At 43.3% G+C, this 19724-nt stretch overlaps 1 protein-coding gene across 2 annotated transcripts; it reads right to left on the bottom strand.

Moving 5' to 3' along the window:
- Nucleotides 1-1123: 1123 nt before the first annotated feature.
- On the bottom strand, nt 1124-15414 carry PEG3 (paternally expressed 3). Of its 2 annotated transcripts, XM_045532520.1 has the most exons (7): nt 15024-15414; nt 14358-14447; nt 13554-13649; nt 13018-13121; nt 9967-10069; nt 9117-9209; nt 1124-8945 (listed from the first exon to the last, which is right to left on the bottom strand). In XM_045532520.1, the coding sequence occupies exons 1-7, from the start codon at nt 15412-15414 to the stop codon at nt 4708-4710; spliced, it is 5115 nt and encodes a 1704-aa protein (XP_045388476.1). In that variant the 3' UTR covers nt 1124-4707. The 2 variants fall into 2 exon arrangements, with proteins under 2 accessions (XP_045388476.1, XP_045388478.1); XM_045532522.1 differs by lacking the exon at nt 9117-9209.
- Nucleotides 15415-19724: the final 4310 nt, after the last annotated feature.

The following is a 19724-nucleotide window of genomic DNA, read 5'->3' as shown; positions in this document are numbered from 1 at the left end:
GAAAGATTCTTTCAAATTTCAGAATTAAATGAAAATGAAATTCTAAAATTAAAAGACACTTTTATATCTTAAGAGCAAAATCCAATCATGTGACATACAGAGAATCAGAAGGGCGTGGAGTACATGACCAACTCTTTTGAGTTATGGAATTAGGGACACAGAAGCCACAAGTTGGGTATCTATGGCCGAATTAGGGATTTGGCTGAAAATCTCTGGTCATTATGGAATCACAAGCATGTCTAAAAATTACAGTCTATCTAGGATGATAAAATGTTTCTGGTGGTGAAATCAAGTTGATGTATGGCTAATTAACTTCGGAAACAAAAATATGGAAATGACCCCTTTGAGGATAATCACCTTTTAACCTCAGGTAAGAGTTAGGAATAGACACCTTAAAGAGATTCTAAACCTTAATATTAACACTTTTATGCTAAGGGTTCATCAGTATTTGTTTCTGTTTGAGAAAATCTCTTAATTCCAATTAAAAATGCCCTTTCAAGTAACTAAAATATACTTGTGATTATTAAGTTTAAAAAATTATTGGAGGCCAGGCGTGGTGGCTCACGCCTGTAATCCTAGCACTCTGGGAGTCCGAGGCGGGTGGATCGCTCGAGGTCAGGGGTTTGAGACCAGCCTGAGCAAGAGCGAGACCCCGTCTCTACTGAAAATAGAAACAAATTAGCTGGCCAACTAAAATATATATAGAAAAAAATTAGCCGGGCATGGTGGCGCATGCCTGTAGTCCCAGCTACTCGGGAGGCTGAGGCAGTAGGATCGCTTAAGCCCAGGAGTTTGAGGTTGCTGTGAGCTAGGCTGACACCATAGCACTCATTCTAGCCAGGGCAACAAAGTGATACTCTGTCTCAAAAAAAAAAAAAAGAAAAAAAAAATTATTGGAATATATGTTTTAGTTTTGTAAGCACAGTTGAAAATGTGGAAGCAAGCAGTATTAAAAGACCCCTTAGAAGTAACTGGATGATTGATATATGTAATACTTTAAAATAGAGTAAGATTTGCAAGCCAAACTTTTTTAGGCCCAAAGAGGCACTAAGCTTCTGGATTTATAACTTTAACAAAAAAACCTATTTAACCACCCCAAACACTTTACAAACAAGAGACTGAGAAATATTTTATTTTTAACTTTATTTTTATTGTTGACACTATTACAGATAGATAGAACGACCACAACCATATTAACAAACCAAAAACCTGTGCACAGAAACAAGATGAAGAAAATACATCAAGATGTTAACCATAGTCTTTGGATGGTGAAAATATGGGTGAGTTTCTCGTCTACATTTCTGTACTTCAAAGTTACTATAATAAACACATACTTCATATCTTCATATATAATGGAAATATATGTAATAAAGGTGGACTACCAAAACACTATAATGATGAAGACCACTCAAGGAAATCGAGACAAAATAACCATTATCCCACAACGACCACACGATTTCTTAGTTGTTTTCCATCCTTCTTCCCATCTTTGGACTTACGGATACTTATCATTAACACCCCAATAATCACAGACCGGTGCACAGATCGAGATGTTGCTAACAGCAGTTGTTGCCGGGTGTTGGGAATACGGGTGAATTTTCTTCTTCTACTTTACTGAATTTCCAAAGTTTTCTATGAGTATGTATTATATTTGTAATGGAAAAATACATACATAAAATTTATTACCAAAACACCAAAGATTATTCAATGAATTTAAGACAAAATATTTAACCATAATCCCACAATGACAATACTATTTTAGTTATTTTCCACATTTCTTTTCATATTAGACTTTATGTATACATATTTAACACTGTTATAATCACAAGCTTGTGCACTGAAATAAGATGGAGGAAATAGATCAAGATGTTAACAGTAGTTGTTGGGTGCTGGGAATATGGGGGAATTTTTTCTTTTCTAATTTACTGTTATTTCCTAATTTTTCCTTTGAGGAATGTATTATGTTTGTATTGGAGACATACATAATACACTTTGTTATCCGGACACTACTTTAAGGAACAATTTGAAAAAATTAAGATGAAAGTATTTAACCATAATTCCAAAAAGGTAACATAATAGCTATTTTGAATACATATTTTGACACAGTTGTAATCATAAACCTGTGCACAGAAACAAAAGTAAACAAGATATTGAAGAGTATATCTGTCTTTGGATGGGGGGATGTAAATTTTTTTTCCTCCACTTTTCTGTATTTTCCAAGTGTTTGATAATGAGTTCAAATTATGTTCACAATGGTAATGTGATCATAAACATTTTAGTAACACTACCATAAAGATTAAGGAATTTAAGAAAATAATGCTCAACTATAAGCCTACAACAACACCACCACCACCACAACAGCTTTTCACTATAAGCATACATTTTTAAACAGTTATAATTAAAGTATAAATATAATTTTGTGTCCTGCTCTCTCCACTTAATATTCTGTAAATATATTTCCACGTTACTACAATTCATGATTATCATTTTTAAACAGCTGCATAAGAGTCCACAGATACATTTACTTAATCATTGCCCTATTGTTTATCATTTAAGTTGTTACTAACTTTTCACTAACTTAAGGTTGGAACAGACACCCTGACGTTTGGCAACTGCCTTCTGAAAAGAGCCTACTGATTAACACTTCGAACAGTAACGAACCCATCAAGTTCACCCCAACATCAACACTGAGTCCCATCTCAAGACTCCTCTTCCCTCAGTGTGCCAGGATGTCCATTCCAACCTCAGGTCTTCCTATGCAGCTGGCCCTCACCTACACCATGCCACCAAGAAAGCAGCTTCCTTCAAACTGCGCAGGACACCACCTCAATTCATTCTCACTACCTAGCTTTCCAATCCTGCCTCCGGTGTTTTCTTCTGTCTGTCTCCTCTCCTTCCTAGATCTGGTGATGTATTAGGACTCCCTTCTTTGGCTTACTCATTTTTGCTTCTTGCTGTCAGCTCTGCAACGTCCCTAGACTTTGGCATTACCTGCAGCTTTGACACGCTCCCCATGAGCCCTAATCCCGATCTAGGAGAGTAAGATTCAGACACATTTCCCCCAGTGGGTATTTAACGATCTGCACTTATGTTTTGCTCACTTAATGTACAGATCTTTTATTTTTTTAAGTTTTTTTAAATTTAAAATTTTTTTTTCCAGCCAACTCATGGCCAAAAAATTTCTTAATATAGCCATTATGCGAGCGGAAGGGAAGCAAAGGAGCACAGGTGGTCCATATTATAGGACACAGGGTGGGGCAGGGGGGTGGGGACCGCAAGCTGTGAGATCAACTTGTGATTAAGAGGAAAACTGAAGGAGATCAGACAAATACAACACTCTAATGGACAGCTCAGAAATACTGAAGGCTAAAAGAGAAGGACTACATGGTAACAAAACAAATTAAGGCTGCTGGGGAACCTGAGTCCATGTTCAGCTTGGGTTGGACTGTAAAGAAAGCTTTTTTTTTTTTTTTTATTTTAAATGCAAAACATTGGGTCAGAGGGTAAGACAGGTAAAGAAGAGGAAAATTAGCCATAGAAGGATCTAAGGATATTAGCTCCTGGGCACCCAGGATGCAAACTGACTTGTGGCAGCACAAACTAACGCATGGGGACCCAAGCCACATTGCTACTTGTCACTTAAGGCAGGGAAGCGCACAAAGGAAGTGATGAAAGGTCGTTAGCCTGCATCCCTATTTACAGCATGAGAGCCTCCCCTACGGTTCTCAACCTTCATTAGGCACTACTGTGATCTAGTGATGGTTGCAACCCATTCTTTAAAGGCAAAGACGTAAGATTTACAGGGAAAAGCTTCAGGTTTTATGAATTCACTATTGAACACACGTTGAGTTGGTTTAAAAAAAAACAATGAAACTTGTAATATTTTTAAATGAGAAACACTGCAAGGTACATACAATGTGGCAACCGATCATGTTTGGGTCACAAAAGGCCAATCTGCATATTGTAAAAGCTTACACAACATTAAGTTCCAAAGTGTTGGTGCAGACAAAATGGCTGCAGAAAGAAGGTAAAAGAACTTCTCTTTTCAAACAGCAAAGAGTAAAAGGCATGTTATCTTTCATGCCTGTACCTTCACAAGACTATTTAAGAGTAAGGAACAAATACAATTACCCAGAAGGATACTGACGGGGTTCAAATAACGCACAATCAATCTTTCTCAGAATCTAAGACACTTACAAATATATTCTAATTTGTTGCTCTCTTCCTCCTCCAAAAAAAGAAAAATCAAAGAGTACCAAGTAAGGTACCTCTGCACAGTAAACTGTAACTGTATATCATATTAAATCCAAATATATGATCACTGCTTTGCTACGATTTGGTATTTTATGTACACCTCAGGAAATATTATATATAGTTCACAGGCATGTCATTTACAGTTGATTGGGGCAATCATTTTAGTCTCAAATACTTATGGGGTTTTTCCCTCACTCTGGTTATTTGTATGAAAGATAAGGTGTTTGCTGTGGCTGTTCCACATGTAGACACTGATGTCTGATGCAGAGACTAATACTGAAAGAGTGTCCACATTCAGTCTCTTCTCAGTCTGAGCTGTCTGATGTTAAGTCAGGTGTATACATGTTACGGTAAGTTTGCTACTGGCACTACCAAGGGTTGGTCTGAATTTTCCATAGTTTGGTTAAGAACCATGTCCTAGGGGAAGGTTTTCCAACTTTTACTCCCATGCTCTCAGCCGGTATGGGTGTTCTGGTGTCTGGCAAGGGACAGGCGGTCAGTGAAGAGCTGCCCGCAGACATCGCATCTGAAGTACTTCTCATCAGCCTGATCAGCACCACCTGTGCTGGTGCTGGCACATTCGATGTAGCCCGAGCACTCCCCAAAGGCCCTGGGAGGCTCAAATATGATTATGCTAGCATGAGCTTTCAGGTGCTCACCGAACGCTGCACCAGAAGTGAAGGTTTCTGTGCATTCATGGCAGTCATAGCATGGTTCTTCCACCTCAATCTCTTGATCTTCACCTTCTTCTTCTGGGTCTTCGATCCCTGCACCATCAGGTTCATCGGCATCTCCCTCCTGCTCTTCATCTTTTCCCTCTGGCTCTTCAGCTCTTTCTTCTGGGTCTTCGATCCCTGCACCATCTGGTTCATCAGCATCCCCGTTTGGTTGTTCAGCCTCTCCATTCGGCTGTTCGGCCTCTCCATTCGGCTCTGCAGCCTCTCCATCTGGCCCTTCCGCCTCGCCATTTGGCTCGGCAGCCTCCACCTCAGGCTCAGCAACCTCCACCTCGGGCTCAGCAGCCTCCAATTCTGGCTGGGCAGCCTCTATATTTGAGCCCTGAATCTGCAGAACTTCTTGTGGAACAAGGACATTGACCTCAACTTCTTGGGCTGCTGCTGCTGCTGCTGAATCTTCTTCTTCTTCAAGATGAAGCTCCTTATGCCTAGTGAGGACTGTGCTATGAATAAAGGATTTGCCACAATCCTTGCATTCATAGAATGGTATAGCTCCATGGAGGGGCTCAGTAAGAAATGAGGTATGAGTATAGGCGGACCCATACTCATAAGGCTCATTCTTATGAACACTTACATGATCCGCAAGGTCTGCTGCATCAGCGAAGGATTCTCCACATATTGCACATTCAAAGAGTCTCTCTTCAGTTTGACTTCTCTGAAACTCAGTGAGGACTAAGCCTGGAATGATAACTTCCTCAGCCAACCGGCTCTGCTCCAGTAACTCATCTTCCCTATGAAGTCGCATATGCTCATTAAGGGCAGAGCTGTGAATGAAGCCTTGCCCACACAGAAGGCATCGAATGGCTGATCCAGCAAGGGCAGGATTCCTTTCTGCAGCACGATTCCTCCGTGGCTTCATTGGCAAGAGGGCAATAAAACCATCATCACACCCCTTCATGGAATACAACTGGTCTTGTTCATGGATTCTCTGATGCTCGAAAAGGAATGAGCTATGAATAAAAGATTCCCCACACTTTGGGCATTCATACAGCTGCTCTCCAGTGTAATCTCTCTGATATTCGCTGATGGAATGGGTGTGAATTACAGAATGTGTGTACTCACGAGTGTCAACGATGCACTTCCTGCTGTGGACTTTCTGATGGTCTGTGAGGTCTGTGAGATCCACAAAGCCCAGCCCACAGTCCTGACACTCATAGATTGTGTCATCAGGGTCTTCCATCTGAGGTTCAGCCAGGTCTGAGCCCTGAATGACAGAGTCTTCAATCATCCCCTGGCCATGGATCTCCTCACTGTGGGTCTCCTTGCCATGGGTCTCCTTACCACGGGCCTCTTCACCATGGGTCTCCTCGCCACGGGTCTCTTCATCATGGGTCTCCTTGCCACGGGTCTCTTCACCACGGATCTCCTCATCACGGGTCTCTTCACCACGAGTCTCTTCACCACGAGTCTCCTCACCATGAGTGTCCTTACCAGGAATGTCATTGCCATGTGTTTCTTCACTATGAATCTTCTCACCATGAGTCTCTTCTCCATGAGTCTCCTCGTCATGAGTCTTCTTGCCATGGGTGTCCTTGCCTTGGGTCTCCTCACCATGGGACTGCTCTTGGGTATAGGTTTTATGATGTGTGTTGAGGTCTTCACTAGTAGCAAAGCGTTGCCTGAACTCCATACATTTAATGCGTGCCTGTTCCTTAGCGTATTGCTCTTGGGCATAACTTGTCTGAGGGTCAGTAGGGGCCAAGCTGCGAATGACAGATAGCTCATAGGTTCTACTTCCAGAAGACTCCTCTCTGTCATGAATCTTCTGGTGCTCAGTGAGGTCATAGCTATATGCAAAGGACTCCCCACACTCCTGACATTCATAGAGCTTCTCTCTAGGGTGAACGGTGTGCTGTTTGCCAAAAGGTGGAGAGTGAATTACAGAGGTTTCATTGCTTCTATGCTCAATGTACTTCTTTTTAGCACGAGCCTTCTGGTATGTACGAACATTCGAACTGGGAACAGAGAATTCACCATCCTTCTTAACTTCACCAGATCCCTCTCCAGTAATACTTTTTTGAGGTTTGGCATGAGATACATTCTGTATAACAGAGTCCTCGTAGTTGTTAGTCTTACCTTCTTCGTAAGGCTTCTCTTTGGCAGGAATCTTCTGTTGCTCATCATTAAGGTCTGAGATATAAATGGAGGATTCTCCCTTCTCATTACATTCAACCAGCTCATTTCCATTGTGAATTTTCAGAGGTTTGGGAGCTGCTAAGCTATGAATAACAGACCTCTTGTATTCCATTCCTTCACAGGTGTTCCCTCCAACACGGACGTTCTGATGGTTAATAACATCCGAGCTCTGGATGGTAGACTCTGCAATCACTTTGGGTTTAATGGGCCCCGCTGCACTGGGACTTTTCTGAGCTTCAGTAGAGGCTAAGCTATGAATAACAGACCTCTCATATGGTTTCCCCTCATAGACATTTTCTTTAGTAGGAAACTTCTGGTTTTCATTGGGGTTAGAACTGATGGTGAACTCCTTCTCCTCCTCTTCATTTTCAGGTGGTCTTGTTATAGTATGACTCTTCTGAGATTCAGTGAAGGGTACACTATGAATGACAGATTTCTCGTACCCTTTGCCTTCAAAGAGGTTCTTTTGAGGATGAATTTTCTGATGCTCACTGAAGTCTGAGCTCTGCATAAAAGCATCCCTACCATCATTAAAGTCGTACAGCTTCTCCTTAGTGTAAGTTTTCTGACGTCTTTTAAAGGACTGACCAGGAATAAAGGTTTCCTCACACACTTTACCGTTATTTTCAAATGGGTTTCCTCTAGTATGGATTTTCTGATGTTCTTTCAGGGATGAGCTATGAAGGAAGGTCTCCCCACACACCTTACATTCATAGATTTTCTCTTTACCATACATTTTCTGAAACTCGTTAAAGGTTGAACTAGACATAAAGGCTTGCTCGCGCTCGCGTTCGCGCTCCCGTTCGCGTTCGCGCTCCCGTTCGCGTTCACGTTCGCGTTCGCGCTCCCGTTCGCGTTCGCGCTCGCGCTCCCATTCGCGCTCCCGCTCGCGATCGCGCTCATTATCTCTGTCATCACCAAAGTGGATTTTCTGGTGCTCAATCAGGGCAGAACTATGAAGGAAGGTTTCCTTACACACCCTGCACGCATAGAATTTGTCTTTGCCATATATTTTCTGAAGCTCGCTGTAGGTCGGGCTAGGCATGAAGGTCTCCTCATACTCCTGATCCCTACATTCTGCATGATACTCTCTAGCATGAATTTTTCGGTGTTCAGCCAAGGCGGCGCTCTTATTGAAGGTCTCCCCACACTCCTTACACTCAAAGCGTTTCCCTCCAGCCTGATTTCTCTGGACCTCACTGACAGCCACACTGTGAATAAAGGACTCGCCATACTCATAGAGGTTCTCTCTAGTATGCATGATCTGGTGCTCGACAAACTCTGAGATGACACTGAACGACCTCCCACACTCATCACACACATAGGGCATTGCCGCAAAATCAATAACTGGCTGCGAATCAGTGAAGGAGGGAGAGCCCAGGCTGCTCAGGCTGCTCATGCTCATAGCTTTCCTCATTTCACTACTACATTCAAAGGGCTTCTTTCTGGCACAGCCTTTCTGATTATGAGTTGAGCCCTTCTCATCTGTGTCAAAATGATAGCGCCTCTTTCTCTCAATAACTCTGTTTCTGGAAACAAGGTTTGAGTTAAACCTAAAGCCTCCCCTAACTGCATTCCCCTCATAACCCCTCTCCTGGATCACTGACTCCCTCTTATTTAATGAAACGTCCTTCCAATTATCATCTGACGTTCTGGGGAATCTCTGCGCCCGATCACTTGGCTCCCTTGCTCTTCCTGATTTGGAACTGCGTGACACATCTTTGTCGAACTTTTCCATTATCACCCCATGGGAAGATTCATCTTCACAAATTCCCCGCCGGTGGGTTGACTTTTTGGCTTCAGGCATAGTTTTCAGACCTGGAAAGAAACCCCAATGTAAATGCTCCCTAGTCCCTGTACTTGTACAAAATGACAGTGGGACTTGGAGGAGAGCACCCTTCTCTGATGTGTAGGAATGGAAAGTGTAGGTTTCTCGATATGCATCTCACTGGTTGTGTGGCTGCTCTGTAGGATCTGCCTGGTGCTTACCTCGACTGGTGCTTGGGTAGGCACTTCTCTTGGACCTGGATGAGTGGCCCTGTGTCATGTGGGAGTGGCGGTCATCTTCAGCAAGCTGCACCCCTGGTCACAAGAACAATACGACGGCTCAAATTCGAGTTGACCAAGACTCACCACCATAAACTGATCTCCGTCTTTCTCTGAGCCACTAAATAGGAAGTGGCCCATATCCGATTCTTTGGATGTATTTCATTTGCTGTCTCATTTCCCTACTATTCATTCCTTAACACATTCTAATCTGCATTTTAATTAATTCTTCTGACTCCACCCAGAAATTTGTACAAAGACCCCAAGTGTCCCCGAATTCTGTGCATCCTCTTTTAGTCTTCACCTTCTCGTAAACACCTCTTAAGTCTTGATACCCTCTTTTTCACTGGCCTCTGTGGTCTTCCTCTTACCTCTTGACTGTTCTTTCTCCACCTGCTCGCCAAACACCAGAGCTCCTCGAGGCCCCATGGCCTTACACACCTGCACAGCCAACTGCCTAATACCACTTGGGCTAGATGTCTTCCAAGAGAGTCCATAGGAGAACTAAGGATCCCATTCTAAATGTGCATTTAAAAATTTCCAGTGCCACAGCTCTAGAAAACGTATCGCCCCCACCCTGTGCGATGTATTCTTCACCCAAAGCCAGAAGGATTTCTTAAAAACACAAATCTTATCATTTACTCCCTTGTTTGAAATCTTTCAAACGCTTCTTATTACCCTTCAAGTCCAAATATTTAACACAGACTCTTAATGTCCCGCAGCTTGAAAAGAGCAAGGTGACAAAATGCTCCAGTGAGTGGACTGCGAATGATCAAGAAAAGCAGCTGCTTACCTAGTGAGAGCAGCTTCCTGTAGTTCTCCATGTTGTCCTGGATTGTCTTGTGAGTTTTCCTGTCCTCAGCAAGGTCTACGACATTTTGGTATGATTCAGCATCCTAAAACAGCAAACACAGACCTCTCAATGGAGTCTGTCCCCATGGACATCCAAAGAGAGAAGAATAATGTTGGCAACATGGGAGCTACATATATGAAGTTACGTAAGAAGTGCTCACGGTATTTGGGGTGCTGAGTGATCCAAATCAAGTGTTACTAGGGGCCTACATCGTACCTACCTTGTTGCTACACTCTGAGGCAGATCCGAAAGACGCATGACACATATTCCTTGCCCTCATGCAGCTTATAATTTGGTTGGAGAGAAAAGACTCATGAAACAATTAGAGAACAATAAACAATAAATTGGGGTATAGATAATAAGTGCTAAAGTTTTGTAAAGGGAGAGTTCAGGGTGGGCCTGAACAGTGAGCAAAAGTTTTACAGAGGGCCTCAATTAGGCCCTTAAATGGTAGGTGAGATTATGATACATACAGGAGGGGATTGGTGGGAAAGCTCGAACCGGCTAAATAGCAAGTACACATGGTATACTCAGGGAACAGAAAGAAGATGCATTCAAGCAGACGTCTGGTCAGGACATGTGACTTAAACCTCCCTTCCTGTTCCTCCACCACATAGCATGGCTACACAGAGGGTACTTCCAGTGTGTAGAATTTCCAAATAACCCAGGAATAACTGTAAGCACTGAGGGCCTTCATTTCATAACTGCCTTTTCTGTTTTAATGGACATTTACCTAAAAAGGAATTTAAAAATTCCCTGCATTACTCAGGAGAACCTTTCTATGCAGGATCCTAAAGGATCTTTGCTTATTGCCAGATGGCTGCACTAGAACATCACTGGTTTTGGTGAGTCATGGTCCCAGAGAGGACAGCACTGAGGCCTGGAGAGACTCGACCGGGAGATGGTATTGTGAGAAGCCCATAGGCTTTGGAGCTGGAGAAAACCCTTGGGTCGAAGGAGGATCACACCATTTATGAGCAGTGCAACCTTAGAGAACAGAAATCTTTCTGAGCCTCAGATTGTTCATCTTTAAAATGGGAAGAAGAGCATTTACCTGCCTTGCAATAATGTGGATGAGGATTTTCTGCAATATGATGCGTTTTGTAAAGAAAATATAAAAGTTTTGATATTAAATTTAATGTAGTTGTATTGCTGGGAAGAGACATGAATGTCATAGCTACATGAAAAATGTAAGGAAAAAAGGGTTTGCAGACTAAGGTGCATCTGCTACTAAGAAAGAGGAAGAGACATAGGCATCGGGGTTTAAGTGGAAAGCCTTATTTATGCAATGGCCAGTGTCCAGCCATTGAAAAGCAAACACAACGACAAAAACTAAGCAGGGCAAGGAAACAAGGCAGAGCTTCAAAAATGCAACTCTTTCTCACATGAAAGAAAAACGATGTTTTGACTTAAAATCTAAGTTTATCTATGCTAGTGGGTAGCCATAAAGCAGCTGCTCACTTTGTGTTTGAAATCAACAAATGACATCTAAATGTACATGAGCTGCAATCAAGTTCAACTGGAAGAGATGCTATCCTGAAAACAATGCCAATATGGCACAATTTAATTTCCCAATATGAGCTCTTCATATGAACTATTAAGAGATTTGCACATGATGCTAAATGATGAGAGGATTTTCTGTTTTGTACACCTCAGAATGTAATTTATATCATCTACTGCTGCTGTTTCTACCATACTGAGTCAGCAGGACTCAGTGGCCTCCAGACTTCTGGACTATGCAGACATGGGGCTCAGTTGCCAATTCTTTACACATTGTCAAGGAAGGGCATTAAAAAAGCAAAACAAGACAAAAGCCCAACTACCAGGACACCAGTAACCAGGCCCACCCACGCCTCCAGCCTCTTCCTCGGTGCCCCAGGGCCTGGCCCTGAGCTCTCCCTAATGCCTAGGATCCCTTTCTTCCCAGACCTAACCCAGTCTACTCTTCTTCCTCCTCCTCCAGCTGTGACATGTCAAGTGTTACTGCTTCAAAGACATTTTCCTTCAATATAAATCGAGACCCTTATTAGAATTTCTTATTAACCTTCTATTTTTCTTTTAGCACACTGAGAATGATTAGCAGTTATGTACAATATTTATATGAATATTTATTTGTGCAAATGTCAAAAGTTTCCTGGGGCAGGGCCCCTATCTGTCCTGGTCACTGCTGTGCTCCCCAGGGCCTTGCCCTCCTGCCTGATGTGGGGTGGACACTGAAGTGTGAAGGAAAGGATGGCTCAGCCCACTGGCTCCTCCTCCTCCTTGAGTCCAGTCGGTGCTGGGGTCCTCCTCCACACTCCATGTCTAAGTGACCCCTCTCCTCCTTAAAGACCAGCTCAAATCTCATGTCCTTTTCCCCTTCACCAATCTCCCTAGCACACGCTGCCTCTGAACCCAGGCCTGCCATAAATGTTCACGCTTATGGTGTGCCTGCCACGTGCCAGGTGATAGTAGGCACTTCATATATGCATGAGAATGGAACTCACTGGCTCCTCACAGTAGCCCTGGGAGCAATCACCACACCCATTCTACAGATGAAGAAACTGAGGTTTAGCTCAGTTGAGTAAATGGCCCAAGGCCACACAGCCAGCAGGTGGCAGAACCAGGCTTCGAACCCAGCTCTCATCAGCTCCAGAGCCTTGCTCTCCCTGGCTGGTCTGCTCTGCAGACCCACAGTTTCCCTGGCTCCCTCCTGAGGACCAGAAAGATCTCCAGAGTTGCTCTGCCCTCGCCTGTAGAGAACAACTCATGTGACCAACCTACCAAGGATGCACACTGAGGGGGCAAGAGCTCCTCTGACTACATGGATGAATCAGAGACCTGGGCCTCTTGTCACGTGCACAGATGGGCCCAGGCTCCTCATGGGAGTGAATGGGACTCTCAGCCAAGTGGGACTCTAGGGGCAGATGAACACATCATCTGGGGAAAGAAAGGCATCTTTGCCATGAAATGAAGATGGCCTTTCTGGAAAGAGAGGAAGCCTAAGCATACCTGAGATCGGGATTCATAGTCCATTGAGTCCCTGTTGTCATTTCTTTCCATTTCAAAACTTGTTTTTGCCATCACAGGAAGGGAAAGATCCCGTTGAGGCAGCCCTGAGAAGAGAAAAGACATGAGGAAGGAGCAAGGCCCAGTCCAACCCAGCAGATCCCACGTTTGTCCCAGCCAATCCTACACCCATCTGGGGGGTGGGTGTGTACGTGCATGCACGTGTCTTGTTTCCCTCCTCTGTATTCTGCGGCAGACTCTCAGGAGCCCCATAAACATCCCTAGTGGCACAGTCTTTTATACAGAAACTTCTAGTTTAAAATAAAGTGCCAGCTTAAGAAAACACTGAGCATACGACAGTACAGGTGGAAATGAGAAGCTGGGGCAAAAACTGTGCAGGTGACACTGCTGACAGGAGCTTCGGAAACAGGAGCCTCGGGCTAGTTGGGGGAAGCAGAACACAGTCCAAACTGAGCGACAGGACCTCCGAGGCCCTCCCATCTTCCCCTCTAGCCCACACACACGGCAAGACAACTTACTGCTTCTAGGGTTCCTGGTGTATGACCAGCGGTCTCGGGGCTCCACATCTCTGCTTCTGCCCCTCCTGGTCCAGTCGCGGTCATGATCCCGGTCACCTGAGCAGGTCAGACATTTGAGGAGTTAACCAAGTGCTCTGATGTGCCTGACCTCCCTTCATGTGCGTGTGCACTCTCCCGGATAGGGACTCTATCCCTATTCTTCCCTCGAGGAGATGGATCCAAAACCAAGGGCTCCAGACTCCCTGGCTCAATCTGGCCTCTTCCCTACCCAAACCTGCAACACGGTTTCTGGAGGCTTTGCCCCAGTGGGGCTTCAAAGCAAGTTCCAAAGCCCAGTCCAGAGCCAGCTCTCCCTCCAGACCCTCTGCTGGCTTCCCAGGATCTAAGGGGCTGAGTCCACGTTCAGGAAAATGGATAGCAAATCCTCTAATGTCTGGCTCACACAACTGACCTTAGAGTACATGTTATTCTACTGCAGAGAAGTAAAACCTACACCCTCCACAAAAGCAATGCTCCCTGAAAAAGTTCACTCAAGTACTTTAACAAACACCCCTGGGGAGGCTGGGGGCACAGCTTGAAATAGCCTGCTGCAAATTACAAATAACCGTAAATACTTCAGTGTTTAATAAAACCATGTATTTCATTCCATTTATTGGTGTGTGTTTACACATAAAAATGTCTCATTCTGTCATCAATTAATTTCCTTTCCCATCAGAGCTGAGTGACATCAACAGCATGTCATCTCCACAGATACCTCGACCCCTGTCCCCATAGGTGGTGTGACCAGTGGGGTTTGTTACTCACTGCTGAAAGAACGGACTGCGCGAGGTTGGGGGGACTCTCTTCCATCTTGGTTCATGTCCTCGTCACTGGTCATGTCACTGTTGCTGTCGTCTGAGGGGACACCAGACACCAACTTAATACTTTATCATCCTTGCCCAGTGTTCTCACAATAGTTTCCACCAGTCCCTGACTATGCCTCCCCCTTCAAACACACAAGCAGCTGGAATGATCTGATCCTGTCATTTCTCAACTCAAAACCCATCACCCATGCCTGCCACTTAAAGGCTGGATGGAGAGCATGGCTGTGATCACCCCTGTACACACCCAGACAAGAACAGCCAGCAGGCAACTTCCTGGGGCACTGCACCAAAAGGGCGCAGGTCATGGGAGGTTCTCTTCCTTCCATGGAAGTGTCTCCTTTCCTTCCCTGACTCAGTGTGGTGATTTGGTGGTTCTCAGCCACCAGGGGACACTTGGCCATGTGTGGAGACACGTTTGGCAGTTACATCCAGTGGGAGAAGGCCATGGATGTGGCTCAACTTGCTATAGTGCACAAGATGACCCTGTGCCCCACCCCTCAACACAGAAGGCTCCGGCCCAGAATGTCTGTCAGTAGTGCCAAGGCAGAGAACCCCAGGGAGCATTTGTCACCTGTGCTGACCACCATTACCCTTTGGAGAGTCTCACCTTCCGGCTGGTACATTTCCTTGTAATTCTCTAGCAGACTGACGAGTTTCTCGCAGTTCTCTGGCTTTTTTGCTCGCACCCAAGGCTTGAGTTTTTCAGGGATGATGGTCAGGAACTGCTCAAGGACCAAGAGCTCGATGATCTCCTCCTTGGTGCGAGTCTCCGGCTGCAACCAATTGAGGCAGAGGTTTCGGAGTTTGATCAGGGTCTTCCGAGGCCCAACAAATTCAACATAGATTAAGTTCCGAAACCTCTGATGAAAGAATTCAGAGTCAGTTGGGCCTTCTATGATGACATCCGGCTCCTTAGTCAAGTCAAAGTCTAGCTCATACAGATTTGGGACCCAGGACTTCTTAGGTTTGGTGGCAGACAAGTGCTTTGGAGGCAGCATTTCTCTAAGTAAAATTTTCACTGGAGGAACCAAACATGAGTCAACAGGAAAGATGCAGCAGCCTATGACAGGCAGTAATCAGGGACCTGTAGATCGTAAGGAGATATACATATGTCCCAGAAGTTGAGGAACAGGCAGCAGTGCGGGGCTACCCTACCAGGCGCATCAACAATGCTTTGGGATATGGAAATCCCCCAGTAAACAGACACATACACAACTATACAAAGTTGGCCTCGGCACAACAGTTACAAACATGACCCCCCGGGGTTTGCACAGACATGATGCCTGCGGAGTTAGCTCTGCTACTAACTAGTTATGTAATCACAGGCAACTTATCTAATGTCCTGGAGTCTGTATCTGTAATCTGTGAAATGAGAAGAACAGATACCTAAACAGATACCTAAAAAGGCTTACCTGTCTAATGCAAGTTACATGAAAAATGTTCAAAGCCTAGCCATTACTAAAATTAGGTATCAATATTTTTCTTAGCAAAAATGGAAAGGGAGAAGTAGGGATGGAGGCAAATCTTGCCATTTCTAAGCATTTGTTCCCTTAACACAATCACTGGAACACAGAATCAACATGTAAAAGATGGAAGACCACTCAAAAATGTTACAAGCATTCAATTCTGGGTAATATGATTGCAAGTGATTGCATTTTCCCTTCACTGATTAACTTCTCTACATCTGTTCTGCTGTATAATACAGCTGTTGGCCATACCTGGCTATTTCAATTATAATTCAATAAATTAAAAATTCAGTTCCTCATTTGGACTAGCACATTGCAAGTGCTCCACAGGCACAAGTGCTGGGTAGCTACCACACTAGACAACAAGGAACATTTTCATCATCATGGGAAGTTCCACTGGTTTACCTAAGTTTTGCAGGAAGGCTCAGGACGCCTCCTCACAGCACGCAAGTTCCAAATTGCAGCCCTCAGTGTTCATGCTAACACCACTTCATCAGGTTTCTTTCCTGACACTCGCTCCACTCACTAGGTATTTCAAGCATGTATCAGGATTATTCCTAAATATTTGGGTTTATTGCCTTTCTCCCAGAGCAAACTGTAGACTTTTGCAAAGGGAGTAGAGATTAACTTTCTCCATCACTTATCCCCTGGTGCCTTACACAAAGGCAGATCTCGACACTGCTGTGGCATGTTGAAGATAACATATGAAAATCCATATTAAAACTGGTTTTAGATGCAGACAAGCATTCTGCACTTATGCCTGCAAAAGCACAGCATAATTTCTGAGGAGAGGAAACATCCTAGGGTAACCTCTACGCCACTGTTTCAAACAGAGTATTTTGAGGGTGTCCATTCACCCTCACCTGCCTACTTTTCTACCAGTCTTTCTCGATGCTCACAGGCAGGCACGTATGGGAAGCACTGGCAGGATACAGAAGCTCTCTACAACAGTGCCTGGGGCATCGGGGAAATTAAGTTAAAGGTGGGTGAACCCATTTGCACCCTTCACAGCTGATAAACTGGCATTACTCACATGTGAGAACATGAGGAAGAGACCACTGAGCCTCCTAATCACTATTGCATGTTCTTTTGCCTTGATGAATCTTGCCAAAGATCTAGTCTGCCTCAGAAGAACGAGCCTTCTATCTTTATAGTCCTCTATTATTTCTTTACCTAGTTCATTTATTTCTCTGTCATTATTTTCTTTTATTATGTACCCCCTTACCCTTTTCTAACTTTTTAGATTGGACATAAATGTTCATTTTCAATCTCTCTTCTTTTCTTATATAACCAAGTAAAGCTATACATTTCCCTTTACTTAAACCATTTTTGCTATCACTAAAGTTTTATCATGTTGCCTTTTTGTTACTGGTCAGCACAACTGGTGCAAGAAAGTAGGGCAACTGGGAAAGAAATCTACGTTTGGGAGGGTGAATTAACTACCTATTGGTTTTGTATTTCTGCCTTTACTTCCAAAGAACAAAACCACATGCAACAAAAACTCTCTGCCTTTGTTTTAAAATGAAAACAAATTTAAAATTAATTTTTTAAATTTATCAAAAGTCTAAAGGAAAGCTGAAGGTATTTCAATCATTCAGAGTCTCTGACTAGACATTACCACTTAGAAGTAAACGCAATGATCTCACGTTTTTTCTTTTTGGTAATGGGTTCCTGCTTCCCTTGGATGCAAACTGCCCTCCCATGCTCTCTCCTGTTGTGTTATCCTCCTATGCAGCTTCAGCACCACCCAATACAAGTGCCTCGATCCTGAAGACCTTGGCGACCTGACCACTTCCTCCCTGCCCTCCTTCAGGAGGACTGAGATACAACAGAGAGGACAATATAGATAATACTATGATGGGCAAAAGACTCCCAGCAAGGGAAGGCAACAGGCCAGAGTCCAGGCTCCAGATGACTGGTGTGACACTTCAGACACCAGGACAGGGTCACTCTCACCCAGGACAGGCCAAGATCAGAGTCCTGTGCCTGTGAGGGAGAGAGGTGAGGGCAGAGTGCCCAATCCCACTCTGTAGCATCCAGGCTCAGAATGTTCCAGTATCTGAGATGACACTGGCCCCCATTCTTGGGCAACGAGATGCCCTTAGGTATATAATCACCTGTCTGGGTATAGGATCCTTCCTGGAACTTCAGACCAAGCAGCTCTCCACACGAACAGAGTCAAAACACAGGTACCTGCAAAGTTTTAAAGAAAGAAATACATGAACTAAGAAACATGGAAAAAACGTAAAAGAAGTGTCAGAAAATTAACTCCCCAAGTGGCTGGGGACTCAAACAGTGCTAAGGTGAGGCCTTCCATACCTTTGGGGAAAGACCATTCCCGTCCGTGTAAACCATGCTGAGATGAGGAATAGAAAACTTTCAAACTGTCTTTATGAAAGCAGAACAACTCAAAAACCCAAGACAAAGATAGTACTAACCTACTGTGGACCAAACTCATAAAAGTCAATGCTGCTATTATTCAACATTATTCTACGGAGTTCTAGCTTATTACAACATGACAAAAGCAAAGCTGAGGCACAAGGAGAGAAAGATATGAAACTGTAACTCTCTTATGTAAAATTTATATATATGTTTCTATATTATGTGAATTTCTCTCCCTAACAGACATATAGTTGAAGCATAAAGCACCACTAGGTGAAAACTATCTATCAGAACTGAAGGCTTAAGAAGTTTGATACGAAATCAAGAATTTTTAAAGAAAATATAAGTAGCCAAACCTGATTCAGGAAGCAGAGAAAATATGACCACCAAGGAAGAAAACTAAAAAGTTGAAATAATTTAAGGAACTTCCCAAATAAACTTTTCATGAACAAAGAATTTACTATGCTATCAAAAACATTTCCTGAGCACAGAAAAGAGATGAAACATTTCCTACTCATTAATAACGTGTCCACTTGAATGTCTATAAGTATCTTATTACAAGGTTTTGCCACCTTCTGTGCAAAAAAATAAATAAATAAATCATAGTTCTTTCTTCAAGAAATTCAGGACTCAAGTAAACAAATACAATCTTTGTTTAACATGCTCAAGGCCATCAGTAAAAACGTACCCAAATAATCAGATGTGTGAACCCAACAGAACATTAGAGCAACTGCACTTACACCCTACTGCAAGGTGCCGAGGGCAAGGGCTCTGTTGCCTTTTTACCACTGTATTTTTATAGGAGGTGTTCAATAAACTTTTTTTTACATACAGATGCAAAAACATCTAATAAATCCAACCTAGCAAAGTCTAAATGATAGCCTATGACCATGAAAAGCTATTCAGGGAATACAAGGATGACGTCCCCTGAAGCTAAACTGTTATGTACAATGGATAACAGGGGAGGAGGAGCCCATGAGCAGTGTTACATGTTAAAAAGTATTTGTAAACTTCAACAGCCTTTCCTTATAAATTCTTAGCAAAGAGTAAGACTAAGAGACCATCTAAGCACAATAAAGACTTATCTCACAGAAATGCAAGCAACCATATTATTAAACACTAAAGGTTCCTCTGGAGATGGACATGGGGAAGGGACACGGTCTATCACAACCGCCATGCAACATTATCATGGTAGTCCTAGCTAATGCAACTGGGGAAAAAGAAAGGTATAAATATGGAGAAAGCACTATTTTAAACTGAAAAACCTTAGCAGTAAATACATCAAGAAAAAAATCCCATTAATAGTAAAAGAAACATATCCCTATAAATAAGTTTAACAAAGTATCTGCAACTCCAAACAAAATTTCAAAAATTTACAGAAGGACATAAAATAAGCCCAAAATAAATGAAGACATATGTATTCCACTAAAAAAGATTTTTTTGAGGAGCTTAGACAAACT

Source organism: Lemur catta, chromosome 19 (assembly GCF_020740605.2).
Source record: "Lemur catta isolate mLemCat1 chromosome 19, mLemCat1.pri, whole genome shotgun sequence".
NCBI classification, from domain to species: domain Eukaryota; kingdom Metazoa; phylum Chordata; class Mammalia; order Primates; family Lemuridae; genus Lemur; species Lemur catta.
The sequence above is the reverse complement of the archived record's forward strand: the minus strand, read 5'-3'. Positions and strand labels throughout refer to the sequence as shown.